The sequence below is a fragment of the Vulpes vulpes genome, chromosome 8 (assembly GCF_048418805.1).
Source record: "Vulpes vulpes isolate BD-2025 chromosome 8, VulVul3, whole genome shotgun sequence".
NCBI lineage: Eukaryota > Metazoa > Chordata > Mammalia > Carnivora > Canidae > Vulpes > Vulpes vulpes.
Window position 1 is genome coordinate 31,160,975 of NC_132787.1, and position 17,184 is coordinate 31,178,158.

The 17,184-nt window shown below is 40.0% G+C and overlaps 1 protein-coding gene across 1 annotated transcript in view; it reads left to right on the plus strand.

Moving 5' to 3' along the window:
- The window catches only part of ARHGDIB (Rho GDP dissociation inhibitor beta), a 19,375-nt gene extending 2,754 nt beyond the window's left edge, over nucleotides 1–16,621 (plus strand). The window contains exons 2-6 of the mRNA XM_025995175.2: nucleotides 6,833–7,016; nucleotides 7,668–7,751; nucleotides 10,319–10,395; nucleotides 13,825–13,888; nucleotides 15,922–16,621. Coding sequence (XP_025850960.1) covers nucleotides 6,839–7,016; nucleotides 7,668–7,751; nucleotides 10,319–10,395; nucleotides 13,825–13,888; nucleotides 15,922–16,121 — 603 coding nt within the window. The 5' untranslated portion in view covers nucleotides 6,833–6,838 and the 3' untranslated portion in view covers nucleotides 16,122–16,621. The remainder of the gene's footprint in view (nucleotides 1–6,832; nucleotides 7,017–7,667; nucleotides 7,752–10,318; nucleotides 10,396–13,824; nucleotides 13,889–15,921) is intronic.
- Nucleotides 16,622–17,184: the final 563 nt, after the last annotated feature.

Here is a 17,184-nt window from a genome sequence, read left to right on the forward strand (position 1 = left end):
TACTATTTCAGATGTTCTCCATAGGGATAAGATGGTAGAGAGCAGCACTGAGGAACCCAGGAGGCACCAATCCTTCTATGTTGCTAAGACATACTCAGAAACCATGGAGGACTCTAGGACCAAGACAGCTTCTGGTGCCCCAAGGGGTAAACTTGGATTCCCCAAATAAGCTAAATCACCAGGCAGGCAGCAAAGTAGACCCAAATCCTTGACTGGCTCTACCATGTCAGCAGCAGTCCTTCAGGGATGGCCCAACTCTCCATGGCCTCTTCTAGAGCTGCAGCCCCAGGTTTGGAGAAAATGAGATGTATCCTAGTCAGCAGGGAGAGGATGTGACAGGGTGACAGAGAATGCTGATGTTTGCATAGGTACTTCTCTGATGGAAATCCCCCTACTTCTGGTACTTCCATATTTCTCTGTCTCTCTCTCATCTCCCTTTTTCTATCTCATATTCATGACCAGTACATCTAGATGCATAATCAGGCCACTTTGGAACATGGGTTAAATCTCTGCAGGGCCAAAGGAAATTCTGTCCACTGGCTGTGCCTGTGTCTTTTATCATTTCTCATCATCCACAGAGTGAACTCTGGCTTCAATTATAAAAGGGAGCAATAAATAGAATCTAAAATTAAGTTGTTCATATGGGAGCTTTTTAAAGAAATATAAAGTGACAGTCCCATTCTAAGGTTGATTCAGTTACTAAACAATCCTGGCAATTCCCAGAACTTCTTGTCTCTTCCGTACTCCTCAAAGAAGCAAATTCTATTTTTAAGAAGGAAGGAGTGGACATTGTCAACACTGCAGATCCAAGAGCAAGCATTGGGTGCCTAGGGCGTCAGTTACCTTGCTTCACAGAAGTTGTGCAACAGAACAGATAGCCCCACAGGGCAGGGAGCAGAGGAAGAGAATGGGTAGTTTATTGAACATCTACTATTGCCAGGATCGTCTGAGAAATTTTCATGTGTTTTCTCCAACTCTTCAACTCCATAAAGAAAGATCATTATTCCCACACTACTGGTGGAAAACCTGGGGCTCACTGTGGCTGATAATTTGCTTCAGTCCTGCAATAAGTCAACACACAACCACATTTTGACTCTCTGGCCACTGGATTCAAAGTCCATATCCTAGTAGGCATTGAAGATCACCTTTCTTTGCATTAACCAGATGATCTGTTTCATCTGAACTCAAGAGTTTCACCTTTTCTTGCCCTCTGCTTATTTGGAACTGCATTAATGAACCAGACAAGTGTGCTCTGTCCTGAGATTGCTGCAAATCCCTAAGTGTATTTCACTTTCAGTATCTTGGACATTTCACTGGACTTGCAAGCAAAACCACCAATTTGTGCTCGACATAGTCATGCCATGAGTAACCATCCTAACTTAATGTGGCATTTTAATTGGGCCTGAGAGGATTAAGTTCCTATCTCAGCACGCCTATCTCTTACACTGCTTCACTGCATAGCAAACATGAGTGTGTGAGGGCTTCGCTGTGAAAATTCATCTGTGGAGGCACCTGTGAAGTAAAAAACAAAGGCAATGAGTACCAAACACACACACATACTCACACATACACACACACACAAAATATGTGTTTTGGGGCCTGATAGTTAGATTCCATACTAACCTCGTTAAACATGTAATTGTTCATTCTCCATTTCACTTTCACTGTGTAAAAAACCAAACTCAAAATGACCTCCAAACAAACAAAACACCTCTGCTCTTTGTAGGACAGTGGGTGAGCTGCAGAGGAAGGTGAGAAAAGGCCAGCCAGAAAGTTCTACACAGATGGACTGGGTTCCCCCCAACTCCACCTCCACTTCCTCTTTTCTTTTCTCATTTCAGAGGCTTCTTTGAATTAAGGAGCATTCAAGTCATTGAAGTAGGAAGAGGCTTCAGAGATCCTTCTGATGCAATGATTTCTTTTTCTTTTTTTCTTTTTTCTTGTCCTACCACTCTGAAAACTCTTTATTCTGTACTCATTTTGTAGAAAACTGCCCATTCGAAACAACCAACCAGACATTGTGGACCAGATAACAAATAAAGAGCCAATGCCATCATCCTTGGACTAGCCCAAAGGGAGGTTCTCCAGACCCACCCCCCCTCCACTTCGCTCTCGTATCACCACCCAAATGCAATGATTTCATTTTGCAGAGGGCAAAACTGGAGTGCAGAGAGGTTCAGGGACTTGTGCAAAGTGACACGGGACAGAGTTGCCCTGAAATCCTCTTTATGTGATGCCTCTCTGTCTCAGTAAAGCCTGCAGAGTTTTGCAAAGAAGCACATTTCCCTCTGCCTGGACACTCTCAGGATAGGGTACCAAGATGACTAATGGGTTCTACAATTTCATTTTTACTTCTTACTGGAGACAGCTAGAGCAACAGACATAGCACCTGCAAGCCAGACAACCTGGCTCAGATGGTAATTCTGCTCCTCACACAACAGGTCAGCTTGGTCAAGTTACTTAACTGAGCTTTAGTTTCCTAACCTGTAAGAGAATGATGATAATGCCCACCCTTGAGACTGTAGTGAGGACCAATGAGATAATGCTCGAGAAAGCATTTAGCACTGTGTATGATAACTAATATAATTATCATCATCAGTGATAAAGCCAGTTGTTCTTTGGATACTTGAAGGTAGTTGTAGAATTTCTGTAAAATGCCTAGTCTCCCTTTCACAGGCATAGCCCACAGAAAAATGATGATGTGTGTGACTCAGTATGTACACAGAGTTTGGGAAATTATTTATCTACTAACTACATAAGCCATTATGGCTGAGGCTTCAGCAGAATCTGAGGTTTCCCAGAGGTGAATTGTGGAATTAAAAATGCAGTTCCTGGGGACCCCTGGGTGGCTCCATGGCTTAGGGCCGGCCTTCAGCCCAGGACATGATTCTGGAGTCCCGGGATCGAGTCCTGCTTTGGGCTTCCTGCGTGGAGCCTGCTTCTCCCTCTGCCTGTGTCTCTGCCTCTCTCTCTCTGTCTCTCATGAATAAATAAATAAAATATTTTTTAAAAATGCAGTTTCTTTGGAGAGTTCACGCAAATTTGAGATATTAAAACCGAGATTGGCTAAGTCTCTTATGTACACAAGTGAAATAAGGTAACTGAATGTCTGAAGCTCTCTCTAACGATTAATCTCATCTGGGTTGCTCTTCATCTGTCCCTGACTCAGGGCTGCAGGGCAGGACAAATCTACAGGTGGAGAGCTTCGAAAAAGAACACACCTAGAGGTGGTCTGCTCCAACCCCCCAAACCTCAAGAGAAGGAGAATAAGACCCACAGTGGTTGAACTATTTGCTCAAGGTGTTACAGCAGATTAGTATCAAAGCCAGAGCCAACACCCATGCATGAGATGTAGTTCAATGAAGAGATAATTATCCAAAATCAACTAGACTGACCATGAAAATCTTTCCCTAAAGAGCTGCACCCCATGCACATTTGCTCCCCAACTGGGCTTGGGTTCATATTCTTTCAAACACAGACGTTATCTGATTTCTCCTTCTGCTTCTACATATCCAGCATTTGGGGTTTGATAAACATGATTCTTGCCTGGAAGCTAGGTTGGGTCGCTGATTTGGCCAGGCTTCCGAAAGAAGCAAGCTTCCTCTTTAACGTTCAACTCTCTGCTTCATGTTTCCAAGAAATCACAGTTTCAAGGTCATGTTTCTAAACTTGGACTCCAGTAATGTCTCTGGACTGCATACACCATCTCATGGGCATATCCTTTTTGTCCTTTTATGAGGATTGTGACTTTCATCAGATTTTTTAAAAGACCTGTAATTTCCAAAAAGATTAAGAACCATCAATCAGTCCATAGTAGTTGTCCATCTTCCAACTCCTTCTCCACTTTGGAGAGTATGTGGTGATCATCAAATATTATGTTTTAAAGAAGCTTTCCTGGAGAATTGTTTTTTCTAGTTCTTCATTTGCTGTATTATTATATTTTTATCTTTTTCTAATCAGCTTTGAGCTGGTTTGGACTCATCTGGCTTTATATCTCTTTTTCACATGCTATATAATTAACATTATCTCAGTGTGGTCCTGAATTTCCTCCTCTTTACTGCAGCAATACAGAATCTCAAGTTATCTTCTGCTATTATATGCCTTTCAAATAAATTTGTGTTTCATTTTTATGAAGCAATTATTATCTGCTTGCAATGAATCAAGGAAATTTATAATTGATATAAGTCTCAGAAGTACTAATAAAAATATCAAGATCTAGAAGACTAATAAATTGACTTGCCAGTGATCACACGGATGTGGTCAAATCCTGTCCTAGATCATGTCTTTGTCTTTTTCTCTCCCCTTCTCTCTCTCTCTCATTTTCCTTTCATTTTTTTTAAACACATTTTCTTTTTATTCATTTATGATAGTCACAGAGAGAGAGAGGGGCAGAGACACAGGTAGAGGGAGAAGCAGGCTCCATGCACCAGGAACCCGACGTGGGATTTGATCCCGGGTCTCCAGGATCGCGCCCTGGGCCAAAGGCAGGTGCTAAACCGCTGTGCCACCCAGGGATCCCCTCGTTTTCCTTTCAAAATTGAGATTTCAGGGTGCAGAATAGTAATTCCCTGCAGGTTATGGAAATCACCTGGAGCTAGTTAGTGGGTGGGTGTGATGTTGTTATCTTCTGCAGGTGACTTGTTAGAACCAAGCAATATATTCCAGAAAGGCCTGTCCAAGAGATCCAAGACATCCTCATCTGTAGATAGGCTTCCTGATGATCTGTCCACCTATTTGTCATGTGACTTCCACTCTAGGTATCTTGTCAGGGTCCTGGATATCACCAGAGGAGAACCTCTCTCTCCTGATTAATCTCATCTGGACTGCTCTTCATCTGCCCCTTAGTGATTGTCCTCAAATGCCCCAGAACCTCCAATATCCACCCACTGCATCCTTATTATTTTTCCAACCAGTCCATTCACTTTCCCTGAGTGTTGTTTGGAATACCAGTTGACCTGGTCACAATCTTTATTATGCTATTCTCAAGAGGCTTAGCTATGAGTGGTGCTGAGTCTTCAGCTGAGGCAAGAGTTGCCATAGGAACAAGCCTGCATGTTTCCTTCCTGCACAGGAAGTAGACCTGGGCATTGCAATGCTGTTTGCAGACTAGATCAAGCTCATGGTGCTTGGCCTGCTATTTTGCTAGAAGAGGATTGATGCACTGAGAGATAGCATTTCTTTTTATTCTCTATTTTTTCCTTCTTTTTCTGCTAAAATTGTTTTTACCTGATTTCACTTCCAAATTATTTTCCTTTCTAATGCCAATGATGGAGACATTGAAACTCAAAACCTCAGCTGATTTTGGCCAGAGATAGCTTCACCCCCTGAGGGACTTTACAGAGGTTTGCAAAGTCACTCAGGATGAGATGTGCTGGATATTGTCTAGAGTTGTGCCACTTAGGATCAATGTAGTCTTTAACCACAGGCAGGGAAGACACTCTTGGGGGAAGATTACAGGAAATCAGGAAATTATCTCCTTGCCCAAATCCCTCCCGTGTTTCCCTAAATAGCTCCATTGCTGCCAGCCACAGGCCTGAAATTCTTCTAGTTTATTAGGACACTGCAGTTCATCCAGCTATGGAAATTTGGGCATTTCTCTTAACCTCTAAATTGCAGTTTTCTCAATGATTGCATGGCAGGTTGGAATATCTCACCTCTAGGGGTCTTTTCTGCTCTGAAAATCTCTGACTATATATGTGTTAAAACAAATTAATTTTTATTTTTTTATTTTTTATTTTTTAAATTAATTTTTATTGGTGTTCAATTTACCAACATACAGAGAAAACAAATTAATTTTTAAATCTATTATTCAGTCACTAACAATTAAGGGTGAATAATCCTATTAGAATCTCCCCCTCAATATTTTAACACATAGCAAATAAGTGGAGGTGATGAGGGAAGGAGACTCCAGGGTTTGCCCAGGTGAGGTCTTAGAGCATAAAGTCACTAGCAATCTGGTGAGGTAAGGGAGATACTCAAAGGGAAGGGGATCTAAAAAAGAGAGATCAATGAAAAGTAAAAATAAAATAAAGACATGCTAATCCTTGTCTGGAGGAACTTAAAGAGTCTTTTGGTATTTTATGTCATTTCAAAAGAACAGAAGATCCTTAGGTGTAGATCCAAATATATCAAACAATGGGGGTTGATAAATTGTCTAAACTATTCAATTATTATGAGAGATTCAGGAGAAACACAGAACCTGGTATCTGCCCTCAGGGAGTTCTTAGCGGTGTTGGATGGAAACCATTCAGACACCTCAGGCAGGTGTCACGGGGGCCTACAATGCTGCATGACTTACCTTTGAAGTATTTCAGGAGTTCAGAGAAAAATTCAATAACGGGAAGAAGCCAACCATTACTTTAGCTCCCTGTGTTTTGAAATCATCATCACAGAGATTATACAACGCTAAGAGCTCTGACACTAAAGGAGTGGCTGGATTTAGAGGACTGTGGTTATTTCTAGAATTGTTTGAACTGGGGCTATCTGCTCATTAGTTGGGATCACTTGTGTTATGTTGTTTCACTTGTACATTATTCACAAATGAGCTATTTCATTCTTGTCAGTTCTACTCAATGAATAGGAGACATTGGTCACAGTACAGAGAAATTCAGGAAGGTCAGAGAAAAGACCAAATGCTTTCTATGCTTATTGCATAAAAAGTAGTGAGATTAAACTAGGGGGAAAAATGCCCTGGAAAATCACTGATGACTACAGAAGTCAGTTAGGTCAAGGTTGGTGCTACCAGAAGCCCCAAAGACATTTTTCATATACACTGACTTTTGGATAATGGACTATCATTCTCTCTCTCTCTCTCTCTCTCTCTCTGAAATAGATCAAAATGACTGAAAAGGCCCCAGAAGCACACCTGGAGGAGGATGTCGATGAGCTGGACAGCAAGCTCAACTATAAGCCTCCACCCCAGAAATCCCTGAAAGAGCTACAGGAGATGGACAAAGATGATGAAAGTCTAATCAAATACAAGAAAACACTCCTGGGGGACGGCCCTGTGGTGGCAGGTATATGTGGGGGGGGGGGGATGGGGGGCAGGTGGAAGGAGCCCTATAAGGCATAGATTCCAGGAACTCAGGAGCAGGTGCAGAAGACAGAGTACCAAATGTTACTAGAGCTAAGTGAGTGAGGCACAATCTATATGTGCTACATAAAGTTATGGGCTATCGGATGACGTTTTTTTTTGGAGAGAAAATGCAAGTCAGCATTGAAAGAAGCAAAAATTACACATGAGGGGGATTTAGAAAGAACTCCAGACTACCACTTAAAATTGTATTCTCTCCATCCTCTCACATTTTCTCTCCTTCTCTTTCTCACTCCTTCCTTTCCTAACCATTCATCTCTTTCACAGACACAACAGCAGAAAAAGGTGTAGATGGGCAGTGCCCTAGCAGAGGAACTTGCCCACAGCCACCCAGGAAATGTTTGCTGTTGGTAACTGAGGCAGACCTGCAAGTGTCTGAAGCAGAAATAGCACTGCTCTAATTTATAAGGTCATTACGCCTGACATGATGAACCTGCCCCTTCCATTTCTATTGCCAGTCCGGATAGAGATATCACTTTTCTTTTTATGTTCCCTCTCTTCTACTCAAAAGATACACACACACTGTACACACATGTCTTTTCTCTATGTTTACATTCTTTTTTGAATCCTGCAGACCCAACAGCCCCCAATGTCACGGTCACCCGGCTTACCCTGGTTTGTGAGAGTGCCCCAGGACCGATCACCATGGACCTCACTGGTAAGTGGACACATCTGTTCTGCTCAAAGGGGCCCAGTGATAGGGGAAACTTAATCTCTGGGAACATTTAATCTGTCCCCCTCCCAGCAAAAGGAAGTGCCACTAAGGTGAATCCCAAACAAACATATGCTAGGACCAGTTCACAAATCATTGCTCTCACAGTACACAGTATTTACCGTGCTTAATGAAAAATCCAATCTCTGTCTCTATGTAATGGAACACAGACAGTACAGTCATAAGTATTGGATATATTTACTTGTGTCATTATATTTACTTCAGATTTTTATCTCCACACAGCAGCATGGGAATGACTTACTATTCACATAAAAAGACTGATGATGGAAATATTAAGAATCAAGCTGTATGCTTCTGAAATGTAATATTCATACAATCTAAATATCAGAGAATATTGATCTTATATCAACTCAAGAACTTACCTGAAAGCAAGGAGGAATCTAAAACCTTTCAATTAGTGCTGGGAATTCCACGGTTAAGTACCATTTTAGCTTAAAGCTCTGATTCTTGTATAAGCAACTTCCCCCACTAAAGATGTACAAATTAAGGTGTTATTTCCTTTCCTCTTATTGTGACAAGAGTCAAGTCCTTGCCTGATACTTAAATCTTATGGAGATAGAGGCTGAGAAGGTGGGTATTTTGGAGGCAATGTGCATCTGAGAGGAATGAGGGAAGGGCCACAGAGCCAGGAGGTTGGAGGCATCTGAGGCAGATCTTCAGGGAAAAAGAACATTATTCCCAGAATCAAAAGGTGATCTCGTGAGACAGAGGAAAGCATGACTCCTTAGCAGCTAGGTGATTCCCCTCTCACAGGACATATCCACTCTTGACCTTATATGGGCTTATTTGTCTGAAGGAGGAAATCAGAGGCTGAGAAGACACACTTCCCCTTCAACTGAAATCATTACAGCAGACATAAATTCAACTACCCCCACCTTCTAGTATCTCTCTAGGACAATCTCTCTCTCTCTCTCTCTCTCTCTCTCTCTCTCTTACCAGGACTCAGGCCTCTTCCTGTGTGAAATTGTGTAACATTACCAGGTATAACCGTCAGTTTGTGAGATAAGGTCTGAATTAGTGCTAAGGAAATCAATGGGCCTGATGACATTGCAGGGAAAACTCAATTTCTTTCACTTTCTTAGCATCGGGATGCCCAAATATGGTTTTCTGTCACCAAGAAGCTGCTGAGTTGAAGCCTAGCGTGTGTGTGCATATATATGTGTGTGTGTGTATATATATATATATGCACACACACATACACATATATATAATACACATAATATATATAGTATATATACAAAATACATAGTATATTATATACATATAATACATATATGCAGTATACACATAGTGTGTGTATATATACATATATAATGTATAGAATATATAAAAATATATATTTATTATATACAAATAATATATATACTACATATACAGTGTGTAAATATATATACATATATACATTATATGTACATCACATATACATATAATATGCATGATATATAGTATATATACAAAATATATGGTATATTTATTATATACATACTATATACACATAGTGTGTGTATATATACACATGTGCACACATATACATGGTATGAAGCACATGCACAGAACTAAATAAAACACACACAGAGAGAGACACACACACACATACACTCACCCCTGAAGTCAGATGGTACAGGGTCACACTGGGAGAAGAACAGAGAGTGCTTACGTCTCTAACCAGAGTACCAGAATCAGAGTCAGATCCTGGTTTTATGGGGCCCAAAGTTTTTATCACTTAAGTGACTTTCCTGAAGAAAAATAATGTGAGATTACAAATGCAAATGCAAAGTTAAGTACAAAAGTGAATGTATATTTAGAACAATAAAAAGGAGCCAAACAAGTACATTTTTTAAAGCTAGAAAATGCCACAGACGTCACCAAATCTACAAAACCAAATAGCTGATACTCTTATATTTTTCTTTTATTTATTTATTTGAAGGGCAGGGACATATTCTTTAATCATCTCTTTGTTTGGCCACATATACAATATCATTTTCAATAGAGAAAATAAAAAGGTAATTCAGGCTTTCCTCTGGGATGACTGATTGAAATTTGTTTTTATTATTTACAATTAGAAAGACATTGTCAGGGCAGCTATTTGGCTCAGTTGGTAGAGCATGCATCCCTCAATCATGAGGTCATGAATTCAAGCCCCACATTGGGCATGGAGCCTACTTTAAAAAAGAAAAAAAAAAGACATTGTTGTACATAACTCTTTGATGACCATACCTTGTATATTTTAGCATTATCATGAAACTTGGGGGGGGGGAGTGCTATCACATTTTTTTCATATCTAGCTGTAAGATTTCAGCCATTTCAAGGGCAGGTGCCTATGTGCCTATGTGTGTACATGTACGTGTGTAATCTCAAATATTCTTCAAGTTGAGGTCCATGTGCACCATGTTGTGATGGGCCCAGCAAACAGCTCTGGGGTTTAAACTTCAATCATCTCCTTGTATTTCTCCTTCTGAGGAGAATAAACTCTTTCTAAATCTGTTCTACAGGGGATCTTGAAGCCCTCAAAAAAGAAACTTTTGTGCTAAAGGAAGGTGTTGAATACAGAGTCAAAATTCACTTCAAAGTAAGTATCTTGCCCTGCATATGTTTGTAAAGTCTGCATTCTTCCTATAATCAGAGAAAGAAAAAATCAAATGTCTTGTATTATGTTGTCATAGTTTTTGTGGTTTTTTCCCCTGGATCTGGACTGTACTCTCCCCAGTTCTGAGCTCGACCTATTGAGGCCCACCATTACTTCACACCTTTGCCCTACCAGAACCTTCTCCTTGAAATCTCCGCTGATCACTTCACCCACTGGGAACTCTGGATGCTCCCATCCATGAAGTACTCCCTGCTTTATCTTGTACCATTTGTGCCATTTCTTCCCTGTACAGCCCAAGCGCCCTGAGAAAGGAGAGATTATATATCTCTTTTTTCCAATGTTTTACACAAAACTATGTAATTTATGTAAATATGTAAAATGTAAACTTTTTACATATTTAGTGAATATGTATTGAGGAATCAATAAATGTATGAATCAATTAATAGTAAGAAATGGAACAGATAGAGAGCCTTAGTTCTAATTGCTCAAGGATTATATAAATCCAGGGAGTGTGGACCTTGGTAAATAACTGGAAATTACAATTATAGTTGTGGAGCAAGCAAATAGGTATGAGCAAAAACTAAACAGGAGATAAATTGACATATAATGAATAGACATATTGCCCCAGTGAACAGCCAAAAGCAAAAAAGGAAAATAATCTTGGCTGAAAACAAATAAGTCAGAAATGTACTATTTGCTCTTAGTTGCTTATATTTGCCTTGGTTGCCCTTCTCAGCATATTCTTCAGGGCCACCAAGGAAGATCCCATCTGCCCTCTGTGTTTGAACACTGGGCTCTTCTTTCCCCCCCTCATTCAGGGTCTGTGAACAATCACTGCGTACCATATATAAATATGCCTCAAAATAATTTCATTCTGAAAATATTTGTTGACACCTACTCTATAATATGCACTGAGCTATGGTTCACTTGCTTGTTTCCTATAGTATTATTTATTATTGAAGTACCTGAGAGTCTGATATTATATCCAAATATGCCTATTATATTATTATATTATTATACTATTATATATATTATATTATATTATTATTATTATATCCAAGGCATTATATCCAAATAGGCTTAGGATAGGTTACACACTGGTTGAATTTTTAATCATTGGTGCTACGACTTTAATTTGTCAATTTAGTAAGCCAGTTTGTACCAAATGAAACAGGACAGGTAAATTTTGATGGGAATAAGATCAGAAGGAAAGTCTGGGGTATGGGCTTCAGCTATGGATGGGAAGGCCGAAGAGAATGTAGTAGTTGCTATTATGCATTAAGGTGATGGAGGAAGAGGGTACAGAAAGGAGTTTTCAAGTCCCATCTGCTTCAGAGGCTTAGCATTTTCTTAAGAGAAAAACCGCTGTGTGTGACTCACACAAAGTTGAACCAATCTGTGGCCAGTCCTAGTGTGAAGCAACCATTAGAAGAAACACCAGCTTAAAATTGGAAATAATTGAGAACCAATTTAAATCTTTACTGACATCTGTTGAAAAATATCTAAGACAATTTGCATTTATAACACCAGCAACACATCATAAAACCCTCTTGCATTATCTTTCTCCTAATTGCACTCGGTGTTCTCTTTCTTCCCTGCAAACTTCATGGCTCTCTCTAAAACTTGGCCTGGGATGTTTCTTTTAATTTCTTTGCCTTTTCCTCCTGCTTCCCAAGGAAATGCAGTACATTCTCTCTGACTTCCATAGCTGTCATGTCACTAAGCCTTCTTCCTTCTGGGAAGAAGGAGAGCAATATAGCGGGGCATGCAGATGGAAGAAGAGAATACTATGAATATTCATACTTTTACTCATCTCAAACATATTTATATTAAAAGATCCCTTGGGGCACCTGGGTGGCTAAGTCAGTTAAGTGGTTAAGCATCCAGCTCTTGATTTCAGCTCAGGTCATGATCTCAAGGTCCTGAGATCGAGCCCCATATTCGGCCTGTCCTAGGCAAGGAGCCCACTTAAGATTCACTCCCTCTCCCTCTGCCCTTCCCACCCTCTCAGATAGATGATAGATAGATGATAGATAGATAGATAGATAGATAGATAGATAGATAGATAGATGATAGATAGATAGATAGAACTATTTATCTACTACTCTATGGAGCAGTAGAAAAACAGAGGATTCTGTTTTGAAGTCCTTACTGCTGAATAGCAATTACCATTCCTGTTTTTAAGTCTTTTTGCCACCGGACCACATCTCCCATGAGGCCCAAAGGACTAGCTGAGAGACTTCTAGAAAATGCATTCCCTTTTTTCCTATTTGTATGAGCCACATCTGGCAGAGTAATCAGAATGTTTGGGTGTCATTTTAGCACAATTTCTTTGATGAAGCTGTTTCCATTCTGTCTGCTTTTGATAGATTTATACTATAGATTTTACCGAGTGACAGTCTAGAACCTAAGCCAGCAGTGTTTGCTGCTGTGCTAGCTCATCACCAACGAAACAAAATGTAGCACTGAAAAATTGGTTTAATTACTCTGACCAAAACAAATAGGCAGCCATAATTACTATTGGGAGAAATTATTTGAAGATGCTTTCATTCTTCATCTTGGCAAACAATTAACTAAGCTCTCCAGTACTGACGCAACCTCCGTTTTGTTTGTATAAACATGAGTGCTGTATAAAATTAATGGACAGCCCAGTTCAATCCTAAGTAAAATGAATCATGGAAAAACAAAGTGCTTGTGCTGTGTATATTTTCATCCTGTTTTAGTGACCTTTCTTTGAAAGGCCTGGGGAAGTGGTGACATCTCTGACAACATCTGAAAAGGACAGACATCCAAAATGCTTGCCAGACATGAGTGGATTTCACCCATTATTTATATGTAGGGAAGATGTTTCTGGGGGCCCATCTCCTCATCATTAGACTCCAATCTCAGTGAAATTATGGGTGCAACCATCTTCTAGACTCAATTTTCATTATAGCTTTTTTCCTTGTTGTTTGTTTTTCATGCTAGGTGGATCATTTCTGAGGTTAGGGTTTTCAGGTATTCATATAACATTTTCCATTGGTACCTTTGTAGCCTTTGCTGAGACAAGGATGGTCTTCTGGCCAGCAGTATAGGGAGGGAGAGCTCAAGATCATTCTTTGGACTTTTAGAGGAAGGAAAAATGTAATGAAGAATATTGAGACAATGTTTTAATTAAACACACCCCACTCCCAAACCGAATAGCACAGTATTTGATGATTAAAACCAAATTGGCAATGTCGAGTCTTGTGATCTCCTCTCCAATCTCTGCCTCACCACCACACTAAATGAAAATAATAGCACTTACTCTGAACGAAATCTTAACCTTCTTTCAGCTTCAAAGAAGACTCAGCTAGGTAGGATAAGCATGAAAGATAAGGAAAAATGAAGACCATTTTTAATCTGAGTTGCTTGGATCCTTCCTGCCTACAGGTGAACAGGGATATTGTGTCAGGCCTGAAATACGTTCAACATACCTATCGGACTGGGGTGAAAGGTAAGGGACCCACACTTCACGCTGTCCCAAACTCTGCTCCCTGCTGATACTTAAACTTCTGCTTATTAATAATTGTAGTCATAGACTCATTTAAAAATCTGACAAAAAGCTTTGGACACTCTCCCAGGAAGGAGCACACATATACCCCTAACCTAGACATTAATGGCAAGGCCTACATTCAGAGACTGAGTTTAGACTCGATCAACAACTAACCTTCAGCATTCAGCTTCTGTGATTTAAGCTTATTAGTCATAAAGGAGAAGTGTAACCAAGATAAGTTTGAATAAAAATGGACTATATTAAAATACCCTCAAAAGTAAAAAAATAAAAAAATAAATAATAAATAAATAAATAAGAAAAAATAAAAAAATAAAAACTTTTAAAAGAAGCAGTTCACAGGTATAAACCTAAGTGTCAGAGAAATTCAAGACTGGAAGGATCTATCCAGTGGCGTGTTTTTTGGGAACAGGAGTTGGCAGTAGCATGTGGGCAGGTGTGGAGTGGGGGTGGGAGGGCAGCACTTAATTTTTAAAACAAAGAAATAGAATTCTTTCTAAATTAAGAAAAGCTATGATTGAGACATAATATGACATATGATCTGCAGTTGCACTTGACAAATTGTACCTAAACCGTAGCTGCCTTGGGGAACTGTCTTCAGTTTCCTTCCATTATTATCGGCAGGGAGAAATGAAATTTGGAAAGGTGATAGAAGTACTTATAGAGTTCCCTTTTACCTTGGGTGCTCTCTTCTTCCAGGGGTGTGAAGCAGTAAGGCACAAGTCAGTTCCACCAAATTACTAAACAAAGGATTAGGGGGAAAATTGTTTGACAAATTTTCATGACATAGACAACCACTCCATTATCCAAATCCCACAGAAGATTGTTGACCTGGAAGATCTTAACTGGTCTTTCCAGTGCCGAGTCTCATGAAAAAAATAGTTCAGTTTCCTATTTTCCTTTGGGTAAAAAGATTATGTTGCCTCACTTAGGCAAGAGGATGATGATATGCCTGTAGCTGTTCGTCCAAACTTATTGACAACACTGAACATCTAAGTACACATTGCCTGCCTGTGTACCTACTGACCTTTAGTTATTCTTTCTAATGCCCTACCTTTTTAAATATATATCCCCGTTATTCACCTATTAATAACTTTGGTTCGCTATTTTCAACATTTGAACCAGTTCTTCACTTTTTTTTAACCAAATTATTGACTTCCCCCTTCCATCTGGTATTTCCATTCATGAGTTCTGTTCATTCTGATCACCAGCTGTTACCTTAACCCCAACTAATATGTTCATAGAACGAGAGTTGTAGATAGAAGACCCTTGAGGCTCACTGTATATAAAAAGAAGCAGAGTCCCAGAAATGTTATGTGATGTAAGTGATTGCAAAGCCGAGACCAGAACTCAGATCCCAATTAATGAGAGACTTTTAATGGTATAATCTGCTATATCTCCATAAAAAAAGGGTCTTGATCCCCATGGATTTAAGGTGCTGATTTCCCAACTTTCCTGACAGCATCAGCTGTGATGCTTTTTAAAAACATTGATTCTTGGGGTGCCTGGGTGGCTCAGTCGGTTAAGCGTCTGCCCTTGTCTCAGGTACTGATCTCAGGGTCCTGGGGTCAGGCTCCCTGCCCAGCAAGGAGTCTGCTTCTCCCTCTTCCTCTGACCCTCCCCTTTCTTGTGCTCTTTCTCATTCACTTTCCCAAATAAAATCTTTTAAATAAATGAATACATAAATGAATGAATGAATAAATAAATAAATAAATGCACTGATTCTTGGCACTGTTCATAGCAGATTACTGATCCATAGTCCCTGAAAGTGAAACTGTATTATTAAAAGACACTCCAATAAAAAAAATATTTTAAAGGAAAAAAAAATTCCCCAGGTAAATCTGATGTTTAGCTAAGCTTGGAAACTATGGCTTTTGGGTTTGATCGCCGTAGGCTGTACTCCAAATGTTCCAGTTTTCTGTGTTTGCTTTTCTTCTGTCTGACTCTTCCCCTAATGAACTTTTCTTTCTTCCTAGTGGATAAAGCAACATTTATGGTTGGCAGCTACGGGCCTCGGCCGGAAGAGTATGAGTTCCTGACTCCAGCTGAGGAGGCTCCCAAGGGCATGCTGGCTCGAGGCACTTACCACAACAAGTCCTTCTTCACTGATGATGACAAGCATGACCACCTTACTTGGGAGTGGAACCTGTCCATTAAGAAGGAGTGGACAGAATGAGTGCATCTGCCCATCCCTTTCCCTACCCTGCCACCCAGAAGTACCTTCTCAGTCATGTTCACTACCCAATCCCTCCCCCCATTCACAGCTGGATCCCTTCCTCAATGCTCCCCACTTTCTGTTATCAATGTATCTTAAGGCACCATGTCTCTCAAAGTGTTCACTAGCACAAGATGCTTAAAACCCAGACTTTAATCCTGCCCATTCCTTCTGGTCCCCCATCATGACCAGATCTTCAAAATTCTTCATTTCAATACCCATTTAATAGTTCCTTCTATTTTTTCCCATTTGAGCAACTAGAGGCCAGGAAATAGGCAAACTATCACTAACAGTCCTTTTGCCTTGGGTTCCAGTAGCTCATTCCCAACCCTGGATTCTTCTGTGGTTGCTGCTGGTTCAATGAAGGTCCCTAATCACATTCCCTACCAGTTGGGGTTCTTCTTTTCTGGGAGATACTGTAAAGAGCACAAGAGAGTAAATAAAACAGTTGTATGATCTGACTGAGACCTTCATTTCCCTGCTTTCTTCCTTTGAACAAATATGATAACTAAATCGTTTATGTTCATGAGTTTCCTCAGAGGGCGTGTGGGCTGGACACAGCAGAGAAGGTTTTGTCTCCCTGTTCTAGTGTGATGAGCAATGAATATTCAGAATCTGAATGGTAGAAATCTGGAATTATTTTACTCTATAGTAGTACATTTGGAACTTCCTCCTGAGCTTGAGACCTATATATATATCTCACTGCCTCTGGGAATCCTATCTTGGATTTCTGAGGGCACTTGTGGGCCAAATCACATACTACCCTTCACCTGCTTATGATTTTTCAATGTAATCCTATCACCTAAAGAATAAGATCCTACACTTATTATCAAATGCCCCCTACAATCTGGACTAAATTCAATTACTCAGAATTCTCCCATACATTTGCATCTCCATGTTTGGCTCTACATGAAACTCTCTTTCCACCTTTGTTGCCTGGCAATATCCTACTTACAAAGGACTCTGCTTAAGCATCTGCTGGAGGAAGAGAACTTTCACTGAACTCCACCATTGTCTTAAATGT